Source organism: Plecotus auritus, assembly GCF_963455305.1.
Source record: "Plecotus auritus genome assembly, chromosome: 5".
NCBI classification, from domain to species: domain Eukaryota; kingdom Metazoa; phylum Chordata; class Mammalia; order Chiroptera; family Vespertilionidae; genus Plecotus; species Plecotus auritus.
Window position 1 is genome coordinate 33,765,155 of NC_137776.1, and position 22,138 is coordinate 33,787,292.

General features: G+C 43.7%; 1 protein-coding gene across 1 annotated transcript in view; it reads left to right on the forward strand.

Moving 5' to 3' along the window:
- Positions 1–18,369, forward strand: part of EFHD1 (EF-hand domain family member D1) — a 39,670-nt gene extending 21,301 nt beyond the window's left edge. The window contains exons 2-4 of the mRNA XM_080667726.1: positions 2,544–2,691; positions 10,928–11,062; positions 17,122–18,369. Of these exons, the coding sequence (XP_080523852.1) occupies positions 2,544–2,691; positions 10,928–11,062; positions 17,122–17,256 (418 nt within the window). The 3' untranslated portion in view covers positions 17,257–18,369. The remainder of the gene's footprint in view (positions 1–2,543; positions 2,692–10,927; positions 11,063–17,121) is intronic.
- Positions 18,370–22,138: the final 3,769 nt, after the last annotated feature.

Consider the following 22,138-nt stretch of genomic DNA (forward strand, 5'->3'; position numbering starts at 1 on the left):
GATCCTGGACTGGTCCATCTGTGATTCATATATGCTGCCCCCTTCCTGGAAACCCAGAAGAACCTTGCTCATTCCAGACCTGGAACACCTGTTTTGTCCTTACATGTCCTTGGAGTCACCAGCAGATCTAGGGGTCTTGCCTGAACCCAGTAGCACTTGTACTGTGATTCTTCCAGACAAGGAGGCAGCGCTTAGTGAGAGCACAGAGCTGCTTGAGTTGGAAGATGCCAAGCAGAAGGAGGTCACGTCAGCGAGTTCCAGAGGGGGACAGACAATGGGTGCTGTTGGAGATCAGAGGAGAGAAGGGGGCAGCTCCCAGAGCTCTGGGGTATAAAAAGGCCACCGTAGAGAGTCAGGAGTGGGTGGGTGGTGTGTTCCGGGTGGGAGGATTGGCATGAGTCAGCCATTGTGGCTGGAACAGAACATGTTGAGGAGTACAGGCCTCATGTCCAGCCCGACCCCGTGGGCCTCAGAATACCTCCAGCCTACAAAGATGGATTTCTGGTTGCCTACAGGCTGTAATTCCTGGTGGGTGGTGGTGTGGTTCCCAACAATGGTGGATTTTTGTTGTTAGGTTGGGGGAAGGGCGAGATAGATAGTGAAGAAACCAGATTCTTTTATTTGTTTAATTTTTTTTATTTTATTGACTTTTTACAGAGAGGAAGGGAGAGAGATAGAGAGTTAGAAACATCGATGAGAGAGAAACATCAATCAGCTGCCTCCTGCACACCCCCTACTGGGGATGTGCCCACAACCAAGGTATGTGCCTTTGACCGGAATCGAACCTGGGACCTTTCAGTCTGGAGGCTGACGCTCTATCCACTGAGCCAAACCGGTTTCGGCTTGTTTAATTTTTTAAAGTGCTAAAATACACATAAATTTTACCATCTTAACCATTAAGTGTACATTCACATTCTCATGTAACCATCACCACCATCTGTTTCCAGAAACTTTTTCACATCCCAAACTGAAGCTCTAGCCCAGAGATTTTCAACCCTTTACATCTCATGACACACATAAACTCATTACTAAAATTCTGTGGCACACCAACAAATATTTTTTTGGCCAATCTGACAGAAAAAAAAAAAAAGGTATAACTGTCATTTACACCAGACAGTTATTGTTGTGTTGGTTGTTGTCATTTTTTTTCTTTGACAATTTAAGGGAAAAGGGGTCAGTGCCCCTGATGATATATCAGGTATTGCATGTTTTAAAAATTCTTATGACACACCACTGTACCACTGCACACTGGTTGAAAATAGTGGCTCTAGCCCATTAAACAGTAACTCCTCATTCCCCCACTCCCTGCTAACCACTGTTCTACTTTCTATCTCTATGAATTCTAGATACCTCATATAAATGTAATTGTGCAGTATTTGTCTTTTGTATCTGGCTTATTTCAACCCTAGCATAATGTTGTCAAGGTTCATTCGTGTCGCAGCATGTATCAGAATTTCATTCTTTTTATTGCAAATAATATTCTACTGTATAAATATGCCATATCCCATTGTATGGATATACCACATTTTATTTATCCACTCATGTGTCAATGGATATGTGGGTTGTTTCCGCCTTTTGGCGATTATGCATGGATATGTTTTTTAAAGCAAGAGAGCAAAGAGAGAGCTCTGGGCAGCAGAAAATAAGATGGACTTGAAGGAAGGAGGCCAGGGAGTCTGTGAGAAAATGCTGTAATAGTCCAAGTGTGTAGAGAAGGCAGGTGGAGTGGTCAGGAGAAAGCAGAGGACAGAAGGCTAAAAAAGGCCCTACTGGGCTGACCTAGGCATTCTGCAATAGAGGGCAGGGCTGGATCTCCAAGTGGGGTGGCTAGGTTTGTTTCCAGGGAGAGGGATGGGGGGCTCAAGGGACAACCAGCAGAAATGCTGGCTCTGTGGTTAAAACTCAAACAAGAGGGCAGAGCTGGGACCCCTCTCAGCTGTTACTCACACAAAAGTGACCATTCAGAACTGGAGACTAGATGAGTGAGCTAGAGGGCAAAGCATAAAGCCAGAGTGCAGTGGCCAAGCCTGATTCACAGCCTCGTGCAAGGGCAGGAAGCATGAGTAGGAGACAGAAGGATGAGCGGAGGGGTTGGTGCAAATGGGGGTAGAGAAACCCGAGGGGAGGCTATTGGAATCTCTGGTTGCTTTGTGTGAATATAGTGGGTGCATGGGGCGCATTCCTGCAGCTCGTCTGTTGTCCAGTATCAGGAGATTCAGTTGATGTTTATTGACAGAAATGGGGGGAATAAAGGTAAACAGGAATATTTTCATCGTCAAGAAACTATGGCCCACTTATGGAGATAAATCATTAAAACAAACATGTAGTACAAGATCCACTGTGAATCATAGCATACAGTACCCAAAGGTGTTTTGAGGAAGGTGGTCCCTTCTGATGCGGTGGTCCAGGTGCCGCAAAACAGGAGGTATTTGAGTCGCTTTTCAATAAGTGAGGCCAAAGATTCACACGTTTGGGAGAGTAACAAGTGTTCTTTCGTTCTGGCTGTGCCATGCCTCATCAGTGTACTTCCTTTGACTCTGCAGGTATGATGCTGGACGGGACGGCTTCATCGACCTGATGGAGCTGAAGCTGATGATGGAGAAACTGGGGGCCCCCCAGACCCACCTGGGCCTGAAAAGCATGATCAAGGAGGTGGACGAGGACTTTGACGGCAAGCTCAGCTTCCGTGAGGTACCTGTGTCCTGCAATCCTGAGCCCCTGGAGGGGGAGTGTCCCTGAGGGCACCCTCAAATGTACAGTCTCCTGGAGTACAAAGGGCTTGGGCCTCTCCAGAGCAGTGTTTAGATATTTAATCTACAGTTCTGCTTGTAAAAACAATTTAAGGCACTAGTGAACCTCGGTTCTGCCATGGGAAAATGCTCAGTAAGGACACCGAAAGTCAGTGTGGCCCTGTCCAGGTAGCTCAGTTGTGTGGAACATTGTCCTGTACACCAAAAGGTGGTGGGTTTGGCCCAGCCAGTGTGGCTCAGTTGAGCATCAACCTATGAACCAGGAGGTTGCAGTTTGATTCAGAGTCAAGGCACATGTTCAGGTTGTGGGCTCAATCCCCAGTAGGGGGTGTGCAGGAGTCAGTCAGTCAATGATTCTCTCTCAGCATTGATGTTTCTATCTTGCTCTCCCTCTCTTTTCCTCTGAAATCAATAAAATATATATATATATATTTTAAAAGGTGGCAGGTTCAATTCCCCATCAGGGCACATACCGAGTTTGCGGGTTTGATCCCCTATCGGGGCATATGTGGGAGGCAGCCTATCCACGTTTCTCTCTCACATCAATGCTCTCTCTCTCTCTCTCTCTCTCTCCCCCCCCCCCCCCCCGCTCTCTCTCCCTTCCTCACTTTAAAATCAATTGGGGAAAAAAAAAAAAAAAGAGAGAGAAAGTCAGTGTGGGTGTGTTAACCTCATTTGGGTAAAATGGTATAAGTATTGAGAAATCTGGAAGTATATTTACCAAAATATTCATAGTAGATATTTCTGGATGCAAAGTTTTGGTGGTTATATAAGTTTATTCTTTTTTATATATTAAAACTTTTCATTTTTATAGTAAGCATTTAAAAATAGTAAAAAAAAAAAAAAAAAAAGGCTGCTCTGTCCAGGTAGCTCAGTTGGATAGAACACATCCCTAAGATTGTGGGTTCTATCCCCAGTCAGGGCACATATAAGAAGCAACCAATGAATGCATAAATAAGTGGAACAACAAATCAATCTCTCACTTTCTCTCTCTCTTTCTTGTTCTCCCTTCTGCTCTCTCTCTAAAAGGAATAGTCCTTTTGGCCTTTGTACCCTGAAATTGCAGGCAAAATTTTGCAGATATATTCCTAAGAAAGTGCACACAGATTCACAGGCTGATCCCCTGTGGGTAATATGGCCTTTTCTGTTTGGAGGGTGGGGAGGAGGCTCAAGGCCATTGGGTTTCTCCCAGGGTAAGGATGCAACCCCAGAAGAAAGGGAATTACATGTCTTATATGTTTGAGTTTTTTTTTTTTTTATTGTAAGTTTAGAGTATTATCTTAAACAAGTACACAGTAAATTCAGAATTAAGGTGAAGAAAGTTATAGTGTAACAGCCAGAGGCCCCTTAGGGACTGAGGCATTCATTTTTTTATTTTATTTTATTTTTATTTTTAATAAATCTTTATTGTTCAGATTATTACAGTTGTTCCTCTTTTTTCCCACATAGCTCCCCTCCACCCGGTTCCCACCTCACCCCCTGCCCTTACCACCCCCCCACTGTCCTCATCCATAGGTGTATGATTTTTGTCCAGTCTCTTCCCGCACCTCCCTACACCCCCTTCCCCCCGAGAATTGTCAGTCCACTCCCTTCCTATGCCCCTAATTCTATTATATTCACCAGTTTATTCTGTTCATCAGATTTTTTTATTTACTTGATTTTTAGATTCACTTGTTGATATGTATTTGTTGTCACTTTGTTTTTCATAATTTTTATCTTTACCTTTTTCTTCTCCTCTTCTTAAAGAATACCCTTCAGCATTTCATATAATACTGGTTTGGTGGTGATGAACTCCTTCAGCTTTTTCTTATCTGTGAAGCTCTTTATCTGACCTTCAATTCTAAATGATAAGCTTTGCTGGGTAGAGTAATCTTGGTTGTAGGTTGTTACTATTCATCACTTTGAATATTTCTTGCCACTCCCGTCTGGCCTGCATAGTTTCTGTTGAGAAATCAGCTGATAATCGTATGGGTGCTCCCTTGTAGGTAACTAACTGTTTTTCTCTTGCTGCTTTTAATATTCTCTCTTTGTCTTTTGCTCTTGCCATTTTAATTATGATGTGTCTTGGTGTGGTCCTCTTTGGATTCCTTTTGTTTGGGGTTCTCTGCGCTTCCTGGACTTATAAGTAAGTCTATTTCTTTCACCAGGTAGGGGAAGTTTTCTGTCATTATTTCTTCAAATAGGTTTTCAATATCTTGCTCTCTCTCTTCTTCTGGCACCCCCATAATTCGGATGTTGGTATGCTTGAAGTTGTCCCAGAGGCTCCTTACACTATCTTCATATTTTTGGATTCTCTTTTCTTTTTGCTTTTCTGGTTGGGTGTTTTTTGCTTCTTCATATTTCAAATCTTTGACTTGATTCTTGGGATCCTCTAGTCTGCTGTTGGATCTCTGTATATTCTTTATTTCAGTCAGTGTATGCTTAATTTCTAATTGGTCCTTTTTCAAATCCTTGAGGGTCTCACTAAATTTCTTGGAAGTTTCTAGAAGATTCTTGAGTAACCTTATAACTGTGGTTTTGAACTCTATATTCAATAGTTTGCTTTCCTCCATTTCTTTCATTTGCGACCTGTTTCTTTGTCTCTGCATTTTGGTTGTTTCTCTGTGTTGATAGAGTGGTTTTGTGTGCTAAGTGTTCTATAGGGCCCAGTGGCTCAGCCTCCTAATTACCTGAGGTGGACATTCTTGGTGCACCCCTTTGTGGGCTGTGTGCACAGTCTTGTTGTAGTTAAGCCTTGATTGCTGTTGGTATCACTGGGAGGAATTGACCTCCAGGACAGTTGGCTGTGAGGACTAGTTGTGTCTACAGTGGGAGAACTTCTGTGCTGGAGACACCCTTATGGGGCAGGACTTGCTTCAGTGGAGCTTTGGTGCTTACTGAGTCTGCCCCCTGAGTGTGTCTCTTATGGATGTGAAGAGTTGTAATCTGGATGGTCTCACTCTGACCACTGGGTACACTTTATATGTTTGAGTTTTATTGAAAGGCCTCTAGATGTGTCAGAGGAATTAGAATAACCTGGGGACAACATCCGGGCTGAAGGCTCAGGGCTTTAGCCCAGCTGCTGAAGTCTATTCTCAGGCGTGTCTCAGCTGATCCCTCAGGGGCCGGGAATAGAGAAGATTGTCCTTCCTGATGTTTACCCTTGGTTACTAATATTCCAGAAACAGTGGAGTGCCAGCATCCTGCTTTCCAATGGTGACTTTGACGGAGTACTGGTCTTCTGTCCAGGCTAGATAGGGCCTTGGAGGCTCTTCCTGGGGTCTTTGCAGCTGACTGGCATCCACGAGTCCCTGCCCAGCTGTGATGAAACTGACCTTGCCTCTCACTGCCCACAAATCAACTCCAGATTCTTCCATCGCTTCCTTTCCTGAACTGGTTGATGTGGATGGAGATGGAAGATCATGGAAAACATGTGTTGGGCATAGCCCCCGCAACTAGGATAATCCAGTCCAGCCTTCATTGCAGAGCTGGGAGCTAGAGCGCCGAAAAGGTCAGCATTTGCCTGAAATCAGGCCCCAGCTTATGGCTGGACCTGAGCTGCAGCCTGTATGTCACAAGTGTCACTCGCCATGGTCGCCTTCCCACCTGTCCCTCCTCTCCCTCACCTGCCATTTGGTTCATTTATATCATGCATGTGTTGTACTGGGCACTAACTCTTTCCTACCCCGGTGCCCCTGGGGTGTAGAAGGTAAAAGCTTTTGCTTGGTGAAGCTTTGGAGGCAAAACTGGGGAAAGAGCTTCTGTGGCAAAGTTGTGACCTCTGGGGAACAGAAATTGAGAGGGTGTTGAGAGGTCTGTGCAAGTCACCAACTGAGCTAACACAATCCCTGCCCTGAGTTTTACCAAAGGGCCCCCCAAATTTGCTCCTCCTGGAATCCAGGATGCTTGGTTAGCTGCTGGAGATGCTGGTTTGGCCATTTCACACAGATGGCAGACAGTAGAGAATTGGACATCTTCAAGGGTTCCATGGTGGGTTTTCAACCTGCCTAAAGGGCTCAGTGACCTTCGCATTTACTCCTTTGTCAGTTCAGAGCCCCATGTGGTCCCACCTCTAGCAATTATACCTCCAGAGGTATAGGCTTGCTTACTGTTACCACACTGTGCTTATGGAGGGAGGTTTGCTGTCAGACCTCAGTCTCACACAAGCTGCAGAACTTCAGCACGTTATTTTCCTTCTGTGCCTCAGTTTTTCTGTTTTAATATGGGAGTGTTAATAGCTTTTCTTCAGGACTATAGGGAGAACCAAGTTCTCTTCCTTTGCCTGTATCAGAACTCTTAGTTGTAAGTGACAGAAAGAGAATGCCAACTAATGTAAATGAGAAAAATCAAATCACTATTGGTTCACATACCTGGGAGATGAAGAAGTAGAAATGCATTAGGCACAAGTAATCCAGGGTCATTCTCTTGACATATCTTGACATCTTGAATGTGCTTTCTGTGTCCACCTCATCTTCTACTTCCACATAGGCATTGTCCCAGCACCTGCAAGATGGCTGACAGCAGCTCCAAGGTGCAATGTCCCAGTTTAGCAACGCCAGTGAATAGAGCACTTCTTTGTCTCAGTCCTAGAGGAAGGCCTCCGATTGGCCCTACTAGGAATGCACGCCCACGTCCTGGACTAATCATTGCATTCAGGGGACTGTTATTGGCTAAGGCCAGGTCAGTTGCTACAGGGCACCATGATCAACAGACTTACCATCATCACATGGAACAGGGGTTGCCAGGAAACAAAATTGCTCACGTCTTCTGTTCCTTTCTCAAAACCTGGCTCTTAGTAGGTGCTTACCTTTCTTTAACTCTCACAAGCAAGTCACACCCAAATAAAGCTCTTTGATATAAAAGGTAGGTCTCTGTTAAGTATTATTTTGCTGCTTTTCCCAAACGTACAAGGAAATTGGTCTTCCTCTTAAACCTTTTCATTTCCAGTTATGAAAATAATGCATGTACATTAAGGGCATTTTAGAAAATGACATACATGGAACCATTAAAAATGATGATGCAACACAGTGTTTCATGACCAGAGAACAATTGTTGACAATGTAAAAAGTAGGAACAAGCTCTACCCGGTGTGGCTCAGTGGATAAAGCATTGGCATGCAGACTGAAGGGTCCCGGTTTGATTCTGATCAAGGGCACATACCTACGTATAGGCTTGATCCCCACCCGGGCCTGACCAATCAATGGGACATCGATGTTTCTCTCTCTCTGTCTCTCCTCCTCCCTTCCACTGAAAATATCCACAGGTGAGGATTAACAAACAAACCAATTAAAAAAAAGGTAAGGACAAAAGCAGATTACTAAACTGTCTGTAAAATATTATTTGCATTTGTGGTTTGTGTGTGTGTTCAGACACACAGAAGAAGCATAAGGATGGACCAAAGTTAGCAGTTCTATCTCCATCCTCACCTGAGGATATATTTTTATTGATGTTAGAGAGAGAGGAAGGAAGGGAGAGAAAGAGAGAGAGAGGAACATTGATATGCGAGAGAAACGTCGACCAGTTGCCTCCTGTAGGAGCCCCAACTGGGGATCAAACCTGCAACCAAGGTATGTGCCCTCATGGGGGATTGAGCCTCAACCTTTTAGTGAGTGGGACGATGCTCCAATCAACTGAGCCACCTGGCCAGGGCTACCCTTGAGTTTTTATATAATGACTACCCCCTTTTAGATTAAGCCAAGTTTGTTTCTGTTACTTGCAAACTATGAGCTCTAACGAACTAATATGGAGACGTGTTCACATCTCAAACTAGAGCCATGACATTTAAAATTTCCTAAACTTATCAGAAGCATTTTATAGCTCGTATCTGAAATTGCTTTTAGCTTTGAAAGTTCTCTGTTTCTTTGTTTTCTGTTTCTCCTTCCCTCCCCCGCTCTTTGCTCATAGCTAGGACATTTTCCAATTCTCCACAACATACCAGTCTTTGTGGACTATAAATAGGAAGACAAACAAGGCTGGGCAGTTAGAGAAATGATCATTCAGGGGTTGGTGATTGTAATAAAATTAAATGAGAATGTCTGACAAGGCTGCACATTTTCAGGTTGAGCTGGACTTTTTATTTTCTTTAACTGGCTGGGATGGGGGCCCCTAAGTAACGACAGGGCTCCTCTTGGTCATCTGCTGAGCTGGCAGAGTGAGCATACGAGGCCAGGCTGGGATCTGCTCTGGGAAAGACCCACGAGGAATACTTTAAGCTATTCTGTAAACACAGAGGAACATTGTCATCTCCACTTCGGGTATGAGAGGCCTCCCCAGGGTCCCCTGGGTTGTTGCTAGGCGCTGTCTTTCCTGGATTGCCTCCCTGGGCCCAAGGGAATGGCGGGTATGGAGAAGCTACCTGCTTTTGTGTGTGTGGTGGGGGAGGGGCTCCTGTAACTAAATGCTTTAAGGACAGGCAGGGTACCGAGGGACAAGGGACACATACTTCCCTCCTTCTCTCCTGGAGTGGCTCACATTCGCAGCATTGAAGTCTTTGCTGCTTCAGTCTCTTCAGTGAGAGCCCAACCACAACCGTCCCCACATCCCCCTTGCCCTCTCTTCTGCTCTTGCGGACCTCACCTTCAACAGGCTTGTTTTCTTTTTCGTTTTGTAGCCGATATGTATGTATTAATTTTAAAAAATAGTTAAATACATTTCTTTTATAGTACCTGAACTTGACTCTCAGACATATAAAATGAAACACCGAAGTGTCTTTGTACTCAGTGATAAAGCTGATATCATATATAGCTTTCATATAAGTATACTTAATATTTTCCAAGCCTCTGGAGCCAGTGTTTGGGCTCTGATAGTCTGCAGCAAACTGAGCCTTTGCCGGCCTCTAGTGAGAGAGTTTGAAGTTGCGGGTGGACGAACATCGTGTTGCTACTGAGACAACCAGTGGCCTCTGCAAAGCTGCGTGTCCCTGCACATCTTGCTTCATCCCTGAGCATCTTGCTTCATCCATAGCTTTGCATTCAGCAATGCCCATAGTGGAGTCAAGACCCCCAAAGAAAGAATTACAAAGAAAGCTTAATTAGCAACATTTTTGGGGTGGTGGTGGGAGAGGTTAAAACTTTTTCTTTTTAATATGTTTTTATTGATTTTAGATAGAGAGGGAGAGAGAAAAAAACAACAGCAACATTGAGGTTGATTAGCTGCTTCCTGACACCCCCTACTGGGGGGTCAATGTGCCCTGACTGGGAATCAAACCTGTGACCCATCCCTGTGTGAGGGGATGCTCAACCAACTGAGCCACACTGGCCAGGGTGAGGAGGTTGAAACTTTGACTTAATGAAAGACACTTCCCTCTAGGAATTAAGAGTCTTGGCAGTAAAAGACACTCCAGGTGGGATTTGGAGAGCCTGTTATAGATGTTTTACCTCTCACTATACTTTAGGTAATGTCCTTTTCTCTTGAGAAGCCATTCTCTAGAGAAGAAGGTCATGAAAAAGAACCTGAAATTTCCCTATATTTTAGGTAGCACATGAAAACCTGGAGAAGCCTCTTTGATGTGGAATGCATAACTAATATTCTTTCCAAATGGAAAAATAAATGGTAGAAGTAGGGTAGCAGTTATTGACAAATAAATTCAGAAAAATTCTTTAAAGAAGAGAAGTTAAAAGCCATAAAATTGACTTGGGGGAGAAAGACGGAAAGCTGGGGGACCAACCTTTTCAGCTTAGCCTATTTATTTATTTTTAAATGCATTCTACGGAGGCCTTGGCACAGGCTGGCTTTAAAGATTAACTCATTCAGGTCACATTTTGAATCTGGAAGAAGAAGATGGATTATTCAATAAATGATGTGGGGATTACTAACTAACCATTTGAAGGAAAATAAGGTTAATGATCAACGTTGCATGATAGATCAGAATAAATTTCAGAGATTAAATATTTACATGTTAAAAAAAAGGGAGCCATAAAAGCAGTAGACAAAAACATGGGTGATTGTGTCTATAACCTTGGTGGCGAGGAAGGTTTTTCTAAGCATAACACTGGTGAGAAAAAAGAAAAAGTTTGATAGATTTTATGTAAATTTTTTGAAAGTCAAAAATGACCATGAACAAAAGTGGAGAGACAGAGCTAAAGCATTTGAAACATAGCTGTAAGGATTTCTTAGAAAATACTAAGAAAGGTAAGCAATCTAGTGGGGCTGAAGGGGATGGCTGTCAGTCTCTCAGCGATGTTGACCTTTCCCCACAGTTCTTGCTCATCTTCCACAAGGCCGCCGCAGGGGAGCTGCAGGAGGAAAGTGGGCTGATGGCCCTGGCAAAGCTGTCTGAGATCGATGTTGCCCTGGAGGGCGTCAAAGGTGCCAAGAACTTCTTTGAAGCCAAGGTAGGTGGCTTCTTCCTGTGCAGGACAATCGCCCCCTCCCTCTACCCTGCCCAACAGGAGATGCCAGTTAGTGACTCTCTCAACTCCCTCAGGACAAGCTTAAATAGATCGTGTGTGATTGCAGGAGAATGAATGTGTCTGCATGCAATCTACAAATTAAAAACAAAACAGGAAAACAACTGAATGGCACATGCATCAGACTCTGGTTTCAGATTGGGTTACTTGGACAGCTACCTCTGTATTTGCATCTTACACACTTGTGTGTAAACAAGTGAATAATGGGGCCAGAGGAGGGAGCCTTGGTGACTTGCCCCAAATTTGCTCCATTGACAATGTCTGGGAGTGGGGAAGGAATCTGCAGTGCGCGGTCTTGAATCTCCTCTGGGTGCTTCCATTCATTCACATGTTCATCCAGCCATTGAACATTTATGGAGAGCTCACCTCTTGCTGGGCGCTGTCATTTTCACCTCTGCAGAGCACACCTGCAGAAAGAGAGATCAGGAGAGCCCTCCAGTCCCCTGTCTACCACAGCAGTGGAGTGCAGTTGGGAAGGCTGTCTGGTTTCAGATTCTGCCTCCTTCTGTTACCTGTCTGTGTCTCAGTTTCCTTATCTGTGCAATGGGGGGATAATGGGATTACTGTGAGGATTACAAGAGTTCACATATACATAAAGTATTAAGCAAGTACCTGGCTCACTGTGAATATTCCATATGTGATATGAGCTGTTGGGACTCTCCACCACCCCAGGCAGGAGTCTGCCTCTTGTGTGGTTTTGGCTTATTTTACTAGTCTGCCCAGAGACAAATTGACCTTGGCAACACATTTCAGCCTGCTCCGGCCCCTAACCTCGATTATCTTCTCACTTCTCTGTGATGCTGCTTGGAGAAACAGTCCATCATTTTTGTGCCAACATGTAAACTGAATCATGGCCGACTCGGTGCCTGAATTTCTACTGCCGTCATCTGATAGCCAAGGGCAGGCCGACCACTCCTGTGCCTTCAACACCAGCGTTGTGTGTCCAACCCTGAAAGTGGTTTGGTTCTTCCTTCATGACTTAGCATTGATTCAACCCAGTCCCCCTGGCAATGCCTGGCCCCACATTCAGCTCAGGAGATACAAGGGTGTAGTAGACAACACTTTTGCCCTTCCCAGGACACACACTCCGTCTAGTGAGGAAAGCAAACTCAGCCTGGATAGAGAGGAGGCAAGGAATAATTCTGGTGGGATGGGTCCTCCCCATTCATTGACTGAGTCAACGTGTGCAGATCTCTCGTGATGCCTTGGGCTGGGGCCAAGGACTGAGACCCACCTTAGCAGGATGCTCTTTTCACTCCACGGCTGCAGCGCAGTGTGCCAAGTGCTTTTGTCCAAGTCTGTATGAAGTCTCTGGGAACGTCTTATCTGGGCATTCAGACCTTTTATAACCTAGATCTGGTCCCCTCGCTAGCCTCGTCCACCCCATGCATGTTTCAAATGCTGCCATGCTTTTCACGACTGGGCCTCACTACTGCTGTGTCCTCTGCCTGGAAGGCCCCATCCAAATGCCTCTTCCCAGAAAACTCTACTCATTCTTTAACACCCATGTTAAAGAGTTGCATCCTCTTGGCTGTTTTCCCCGACTATCCCAGTTGAGAAAGTCTGTCCTCTTCTGCGTGCCTGTGTTATGAGTGGAAGTACTATCATAATTTATTTGTTCAAGATATAATTTATTTTGGACACTTTGGACAAGTACATAAATCGACCCAACTTTTTGAGAGTGGATTGAGGCAAGCTGTTAACTTTTGATATCATCCTTCACCTCTAGAATTCTGCCTATAGGAGTTTGGCCTCAGAGACACTCATGTAAATGCACCTTCAACACCAGCATTGTGTGTCCAACCTTGTCTGTATATAAATATAAATACAGACAGGGTTTTTGTTTCTATAGCACTGTTAGTAATAGAGAAAAATTAGAAATGAAATGACTGAAACTTCCATTATTGGGGAATTACACCCACACATTTGCACACCCTACAGCCACGGGTATGTAAGGACAGATGCCGAAAATGAATTAAGCAAAACAGTTTGTTTGAAACCCCATTTTGTAAATATTAAATACACCCTGGATAATTACATACCAAAGCATTAGTAATACTTGTGTCTGAGGGACTTTTAAAATATTTTTGTAATGTTTTATAATTATGGGTACATTATTTTTATAAACAGGAGAAAAGATGAAAAGAATAACAATAAAATAAAAATTTTTGAATGTGTTATGTGTATGCTTCTGCCTCCCCACCCAGACTCAAAGGCAGGGTAGGTATATTATCTTTGTAATTACAGTGCTGGGCATATAATGGCCCTCAATAAACATTTGCTTGAGTGACAAATGCAGGGAATCACCTCTTGAATTTAGGAGAGGGCCGTAAAGGAGCTGAGGTTGTGACACATATTCAAAGATGAATGGAGACTCACCTTGTAATCAAGGAAGGGAAAGCGTTGCTGCCGTGGGAATGGCAGGAGCAAAGGCTCCAAGGCATGGAGGGTGAGGAGTGTCTGGAGGCTGGCCCTTGTCCACACTGGACACACTTAGACAGAGAGTCTGGGCTCCCCTAGAGGTCAGGCCTTCCTCAGCCTCCTGAGCACCAGAACCAGCTGCAGGCCAGCTTCCCAGTCCCACCCAGATCTGCCTGGTTCTCCAGGGTGGGGCCCAGGAAACATGGACTTGAATGAGTTCTGCAGGTGGTTCAGGGCAGAGCCAGGCTTGTAAAGCACAGCTGTACACTTGGGTGTGTGTGTGGTGGGTGTGTGCGGGGGGTCCTCAGAGGAGATTGAGCAGGAGCCTGGCAAGATCAGTGGTGGGCACTATGGGGATCGGCTTGCCTGGGGCGAGGCTGGACTTGGGAAGCTTCCATAGATTCTGGAGAATCGTAGGTGCAATGAAGGCAGTGACAACGGGGGACACTCAGGATTTACAACCACTTGATTGGAGGTGGGATGTAAAATACTACAAGGCTTGTCGGTGATATATATATATTTTTCCCCATCAAAGCAGTACATCCCCCCGGCCAAGGGAATAATTTAGGGAGGAAAAGTTATAAGCTGGGTTTTAGAGTTAAATCTAAGGTGACTTAACGCAAAAGGAAGGCATGCCCTTTCATTTGAAGGGCACAATGTTGGTTGCAAATAGTTTCTGTTCATGTCCTAAGAAATATCTGGGAAATTTGGAAAATATAATTTCCTAGTCCCTGTTACACCCACACATTTGCATAAGGCTTCTGATTCACAAAGAACAAAAACATAACACTTCCAAGTAATATTTTCAGAGGTATCTGTCTCCAGAAACAGAACCCTGTGAAGTGTAGACAGAATTCAGAAAAAGGATATAATAACTTTTTACTGAGTTGTGAGAATCTTCATTGGGCTCCAAAGGAGGTAACAGAATGAAAATTAGAAAGGGACCTGGCCAGTGTGGCTCAGTGGTGGAGTGTTGGCCCATGTGCCAAAGGGTTGTGGGTTTGATTCCCTGTCAAGGGCATGTACCTACGTCGCAGGTTCACTCCCTGTCCCCAGTTAGGGCATGTTGGGAGGCAACCAGTCAATTTGTCTCTCTCACATCTCTCTCTCTCTCTCTCTCTCTCTCTCTCTCTCTCTCTCTCTCTCTCTCTCTCTCCCCCCCCCCCTTCTTTACCTCCCTCCCCTCTCTAAAAATCAATGGAAAAATAGCCTTGGGTGAGGATTAATAATAATAATAAAAAGGACTGGGATAATGTTTAAAATATTGATATCATAGGTAGATCAAATTAGAAAAATGTGGTCAGTTAGACATCTCAGAGACATTGGTGAAGTTTAACATTCATAATAACACATTTTGAAATAAAACCATCTTCTTTTTAAAAATATTTTATAGGTTTCAGAGGAAGGGAGAGGGAGAGAGGGATAGAAACATCAATTATGAGAGAGAAACATTGATCAGCTGCCTACTGCAGGCCCCACACTGGGGATTGAGCCAGCAACCCGGGCATGTGCCCTGACTGGGAATTGAATCATGAACTCCTGGTTCACAGGTTAATGCTCAAGCACTGAGCCACACCAGCCCAGCAATAAAACAATATTCTTCAACGTGATAAAAGAATATTTACTTTTTTTTATAAGTATAAAAACACTCAATAAAATGGTAATATTAAATAATGTAGTATGGGTACAGGAATAAACAAAACAGTTAGTAGAACAGGATAGACAATAATAAAAACAGATCTCCTTCATGTGGGAATTTCGTATATGAAAAAGATCATTTTTTCGCTACCTGGTTTGGCTCAGAGGTTGGAGCATCAGCCCGTGGACTGATGGGTCCTGTATTCGGTTCTGGTCCAGGGCACATACCTCAGTTGCAGGCTTGCTCCCCAGCCCCGACTGGAGTGCCTATGGGAGGCAACTAACCGATTTGTCTCTCTCTTCCTCCCTCCCTCCCTCCCTCCCTTCCACTCTCTCTAAAGATCAATGAAAAAAAAATCCTGTGTGAAGATTAACAACAACAACAACAAAAAGCTGAATGTGAAGATAAAACCATAGAAGTATTGGAAGGAAATATAGGAAAGTGGGTTTAGAAACTTCTTAAACATGACATAAAATTCCAAAGTCAGAAAGGAAATGGCTGGAAAGCATTGATTGCATCAAAAATTAAGAATATTTCTATGGCTTAAGCTACCTTGAAGTTAGAAGACAAATAAGCCCGGCCAAAGTTGCTCAGTGATTTGAGCATCAATTCATGAACCAAGAGAGGTTACCAGTTCGATTGCTGGTCGGGGCACATGCCCAGGTTGCAGGCTTGATCCCTGGTGGGGTATATGCAGGAGGCAGCCAATCGATGGTCCTCTCTCATTGATGTTTCTCTCTCTCTATCCCTCTCTAAAATCAATAAAAACATATTTTAAAAAAAGACAAAGAACTTGGAGAAAGTAACTGAAAAAATATTAATAAGGAATTAATACCTACATTATGGGAAAAAAAAGCTGAATAGAAAAATGAGCAAAGGATACAAATGGGTACTTCACCAAAGAGGAAATAAAAGGTGCCAGTTTGCCTATCAGATTGGCAAGTAGGGAGAAGGTTAATTATAAGCCATGGCAAGGCTGTGGGTGAAGTGAGAACCTGTGTTCTCTGATGGTGGGGTATAAATGGGAATGGTTGATTTGGAGAGCAAGTTCGCCATCTTTATTAAATAATGTACATGCCCACTGTGTTTGCAAAGTTTACTTAATTGATGAGACACACACAGAGAAAAAAATCAGTTCTAGAATAGAAGATTTTAAGATGAGTTTACTTGATATTGTATCATTGGAGATAAATTTGATTTTTTTAAAAATGGCACTGAATCCCATTCACAAATACAAACAAACAAAAAAACATGTAATATATGGAAATAAGTTTAGAATGATTTATTTAGAGAAAACAAAAAATTTTAGTGGGTAACATAAAAAACCATACTGAATAAAAACAGAGGCTTTCAGGGGGAACCTATATTGTAAAGAAATCCCTTTGCCACAGGAGAGTGATACAGTCCCAATCCAAATCCCAGCAGGGAAGTTATTTTGTTGTTGTGAAATAAAAAGTGGGAAGCAGCCCAGCTGTTATTGCTCAGTGGTTGAGCGTAGACCTATGAACCAGGAGGTCACGGTCCAATTCCTGGTTAGGGCACGTGCGTGGGTTGTGGGCTCAATCGCCAGTGTGGGGCAGCAGGAGGCAACTGATCAATGATTCTCTGTCATCGTTGATGTTTCTATCTCTTCCTCTCCCTTGCTCTCTGAAATCAATAAAAATATATTTAATAAAGAAGAAGTAGAAGTGGGTAATAGGTGGGACATTAAACAGTATCCTGAAAAAGAAGAGAAATGGGAAGACCCATCCACAACAGCAGAGTGACTGTCCTCGCTACTATCAGGAAACCTAGGAAGACCACAGGGAAGGAGTCTCATGTCACGTGGCTCTAGACAACAGAGTTCTGTTCGGTGGGTGCTCCATCTCCTAGTTCCTCTTCTCCTCTCTCACTCTGTTGGTCTATTTCTGCTGTTTCTCTGCAGGTCCAAGCCTTGGCCTCTGCCAGTAAGTTTGAAGCTGAGCTGAAAGCTGAGCAAGATGAGCGGAGGCGGGAGGAGGAGAAGAGGAGGATCCGCCAGGCAGCCTTCCGGGAGCTCAAGGCCACTTTTAGCACATAGTCGGGTGACTCTGACCTCTATCTACAGCTGTGCCTCACAGATGCCCCTGGGAGAGCTGGCCAGGCATCCTCGCCCCCAACTGATCCCTCGCCCCAACCAGCCTCCACACCCAGTCAAGCAAACTCCTTCGCCTCAGGCAGCAGGGACCACTCTCACCCCCAGGTGAGAGAGACCAGCTGTTCCTTGCTTTTCTTTTCCTCCCACGTTGCTCTGCCCTTTTCTGTAGCCAGAACGTGCCTCTGTTTGGCCACCTGTGGCTTTTCCTTGTTCCTTTTACTCTTCCACATCAAAGAGTGGAAACAAATTGTGCAGACACTTCTTCCCTTGGTGGTCCTCAGAGGAGAGGATCCTTGGGGGCTGTGATGTTAATGTTGCCCATTTTCTTGGGTAATTCTCTGCCCTGCCCTCCCCCACTTTGTTTCCCATCAGCTACCCTGTTCTCATTCTTAGCCTGAGCCTGCCAGTTGCCTTTGCATCCTCGTCTTTTGATGGTGGTGAAGTTTGAGGCAGGTTAAGCTGGACCATTGTCTGTCCCCTCTCCAACAGGGGGAGCGGCATGCTGCCAAGATGACACAAAATAGTGAAAAGATAAGTTCTGTTCCTTCCCATCACTTTTCTCCTGTCCCCTAGCATTTCCCCCAGACCCACCTTCATTCATGTCTCCCCATTTCAGCCTTTTTTCCTACCCTTAAATACTGTACTACATACTTACAATAGTAAAGGAATAATTAGAAGTACTATTGAGTAGAAGAATTCCTGCTAACTCTGACTCTATGCAAATTATATTACAGTAGACCCCTGACATTCACAAGTGACAAATCTAGAGTCTTTTAAAATCCCAAAGGTCATGTCCACCTTCATCATGTAGAAAGTTTCCAACATCTGCTCCAAGGTGGTGAAGCTGTTCTAAACCTCCCGCACACATTTTTATTTCTTGAGAGTTCTTGGAATTGTGTACAAATGCCAGGGGTTTGTTGTACTTTTAAAAAATAATTCCTAATGTCATATTTATTCCCTTTTGTAACTGCTGTCTTTACAATAAAGAAAACATCTGCATTTCTACCTTACAGCTGTTTCTTTTTAAATAAACTGTGCAATTAGACTTTGCCATCACATCATTGTGCTTCTAGACTTCTTTGAGTTGGGGGAGAGAGGAAGTGTTTTCTGTAGGGGCCACATCCAGCCCAGGCTTCTGTTGGTCACCGATTCTCTGAAATCCAGTTAGAAGTGGTTAGAGGGTTAGTCTTCACTCCAGGGAATCTGAGCACTGAGGTTGTCTGTTGGCTGCTCTTTCCCATCCCATCACTGAGGATTTTTTCAGCTGCAGGTAAAACCTGTAGCTTAATCTCTCTCTTGCTTTCTAGACTCTTGAGACTCTGATGAGAGCTCACCTTCCCAGGTATAATGCCAGGGTATTTTGGGGACCTGGTAAGGACTTCTGTCCTGAGAGGATACCCTTAGCCCCCCAGTGAGAATCATTTCTGTTTCTGCACATGCCCAAGACCTATACAATCCTCAGGCATTTTTCTAGGTCGAGTTACCCTCCAACCTCCTGCCTGGGTTGCGGTGAACATGAAAAGGAGTGAAGAGACTAATTGTATGATATGCTTATTGGTATGTATCCAAATGAGCCAAGAACCTTTGTCCACACAAAAACCTGCACAAAAATGTTTATAAGAAGCTTTATCCATAATTGCCAAAAGTTGAAAGCAACCGAGATATTCTTCAGTCGGTGAATGGATAACAGTGTCATCACAATGGAATACTAATTCAGTGATGAAAGGAAATGTTTAATAAGAAAAAGAGCTATCAAGCCACAGAAAGATATGAAGAAAACTTAAATGCATATTGCTAACTGAAAGAAGCCAACCCGGAAAGGTTGCATCTACGTGATTCCAACTGTATGACATTCTGGAAAAGGCAAAGCTATGGAGACAGTAAAAAGATCAGGGGTTGCAGGGTGAGGGGCAGGGTGAATACGTGGCACACAGAGGATTTTTAGGTAGTCAAACTATGTATGATACTGTAATAGCAGATACATTCATTGTACAGCCGTCAAAACCCATAGAATGTACAACAACAAGAGTGAATCCTTATGTAAACTATGGACTTTAGTTAATAATAATGCATCAAATATGGGCACATCAACTGTAACAAGTGTACAACACTAATGCAAGACGTTAATAATATGGAAAACTGGCCCTAACCGGTTTGGCTCAGTGGATAGAGTGTCGGCCTGTGGACTCAAGGGTCCCAGGTTTGATTCCGGTCAAGGGCATGTACCTTGGTTGCGGGCACAGCCCCAGTAGCGGGTGTGCAGGAGGCAACTGATTGATGTTTCTCTCTCATGGATGTTTCTAACTCTCCCTCTCCCTTCCTCTCTGTAAAAAAAAAAAATCAAAATCAAATACACACACACACACACACACACACATATATATATATATAACTTTAAAAAAATAATGTGGAAAACTGGAGGGGGAGAAGGAAGAGAGGTTTATGGGAATTGGGTACTTCCTGCTAAGTTTTTCTGTAAACCTAAAACTGCTGTAAAAAAATAAAGTCTAACAATTAAAAAAAAAAAAAAAAGGAGAAGGCAGGAATGGAGGCAACATTGTAATTACTTTCAAACATTCATTTGTTTCTCTTATAACTAACCCATGTGAGAGTTAAAAACTCTTGATTGCAATAACAGAAAATGTAACACAGGAGGATTTAAGACAAAAAAGGACCAATATTGGGCCATGTACTAGTAACAAAGACCAGAGACAGGACTTCTTGGCCCCATCTTGGTCATGAAGTCCTGCAGATGTTCCTTTCATGCCTGTCATCTACAGTTCCCATCCTCCATCTCCATGGCCATGGCCTTCATTGGTTCTTTCCTGGGTCGCTACAGTGGTTGCCCTGCCCTCATGTTGCCCTGATTGTCCACCCTACAACTTAGAATAATTCTTATAAGCTGCAAACTGTTTCTAACACCTCCTGATTCTACCTTCCTCTTCACATGGAGTTCTCCCTCTTTATGATCATGCGTGTCTGTGTCCAAATTTCCCTTTTTAGATTTTTATTGATTTTTTTTCTTAGAGAGGGAGGAAGGGGGAGAGAGAGCGAGAGAGAAACATCCATCAGTTGCCTCCCATATGTGCCCTGATCAGGAATCAAACCCTCGACTTTTCGGTGCACGGAATGATGCTCCAACCAACTAAGTCATACCCACGAGGGCTATATTTCCCTTTTTCATAAGGACTCTAGTCACTGAATTACAGCCCACTTGAATGGCCTCATTTTAGCTCAATTACCTCTTAAAGACCCTATCTCCAAATAACATGACATTCTGAAGTACATTCTGAGGTTAGGATGCCAACATGTCTTTTGGAGGGATGCGATCCAATCCATAAAGAGGATGTTCAAATTGCTGTTTAACAAATTACCCCAAAATGTAGTGGCTTAAAGCAACCATTTCATTATGCTCATAGATTTGGTGAATCAGGAATTCAGACACGGCACAATGAGGATGTTTGTCCTTGCTTCATGATGTCTTGAGCATGTACCTGGGTTGCAGGTTTGATCCTCAGCTCCAGTTGGGATGTGTGCGGGAGGCAACCAATTGATATGTCTGTCTCCCATCCCTGTTTCTCTCTCTCCTCCCTCCCTGCCTCCCTCCCTTCCTGTTTCCCTCCCTCCATCCCTCTCCTTCCCTTCTACTCTGTCTTAAAAAAAAATCAATGGAAAAAATATCCTCAGGTGAGGATTAACAAAAAAATAAAATAGACTGAGCAAACAAGGTAGAAGCTCTACCCTCTTTATGATCTAGCATTGGAAGTCATCTTGTTTTTCTTCTAGCACATTCTATAGGTTACAAGGGCCCAAGGGAAGGGGAATTATACTCTACGTCTAGAAAGGGTAATTACAAGGTTTTAGAGGAGTACAAGGCATGGAAGATATTGTTGCTTCCATCTTTAGAAAAATACAATCTGCCCTAGCTGGTTTGGCTCAGTGGATAGAGCGTCAGCCTGTGGACTGAAGGGTCCCAGGTTCGATTCAGGTCAAGGGCGCATGCCTGGGGTTGCCAGCTCGATCCCCAGTAGGGGTCGTGCAGGAGGCAGCCGATCAATGATTCTCTTTCATCATTGATGTTTCTATCTCTCTCTCCCCTCTCCCTTCCTCTCTAAAATCAATAAAAATATATTAAAAAATGAAAAACACAATCTGCCACAGTTGATCAACCTGTGTTTGTTACAAATTAAACTTGTTTCGGACTAAACTCCTTACTCCCCTCTCCTCTTAATGATCTGCTAGTCTCAATTTCTGTTTCTATCACTGATACAACAAATCTGAAACTGTTATTATCTCTGACTAGGGCAGGCATCATCTGCGGTTAACTTTAAAAACCACTATTTAACAAAACATTGGAGAGACAGCAAATTAAATGAGAAGAGAAAAGCACCCTTCCTGAGGAGTATAATAAAAAAATTATTGATTCTATAGGTATTTATTGAGTGTCTACTGTGTGCTGGGATAATGCCAGCTGCTGAGGAAACAAAGTCAAAGAATGCAGTATGTATAATGGTTAAAAGCAAGGGATGTTGTTAGCTTTCAGCACCACCACCACCACCAGATCATCATCATCTCTTAGATTCAGTTCCTGCTCTCTGGTTTATAGTTTGGGGCTAAAAATATGGCTAAGGTACTCTGAAAAACAACTTGGCAGTTTCTGATAAAGTTAAGCAAACATCACATAACCACCAATCCTGTTTCTAGGCATTTACCCAAGTGAAATAAAAACCTATGTCCAGCCCTGGCTGGTTTGGCTCAGTGGACAGAGCATCAGCCTGCAGACTGAAGGGTCCCAGGTTTGATTCTGGTCAAGGGCACATGTCCA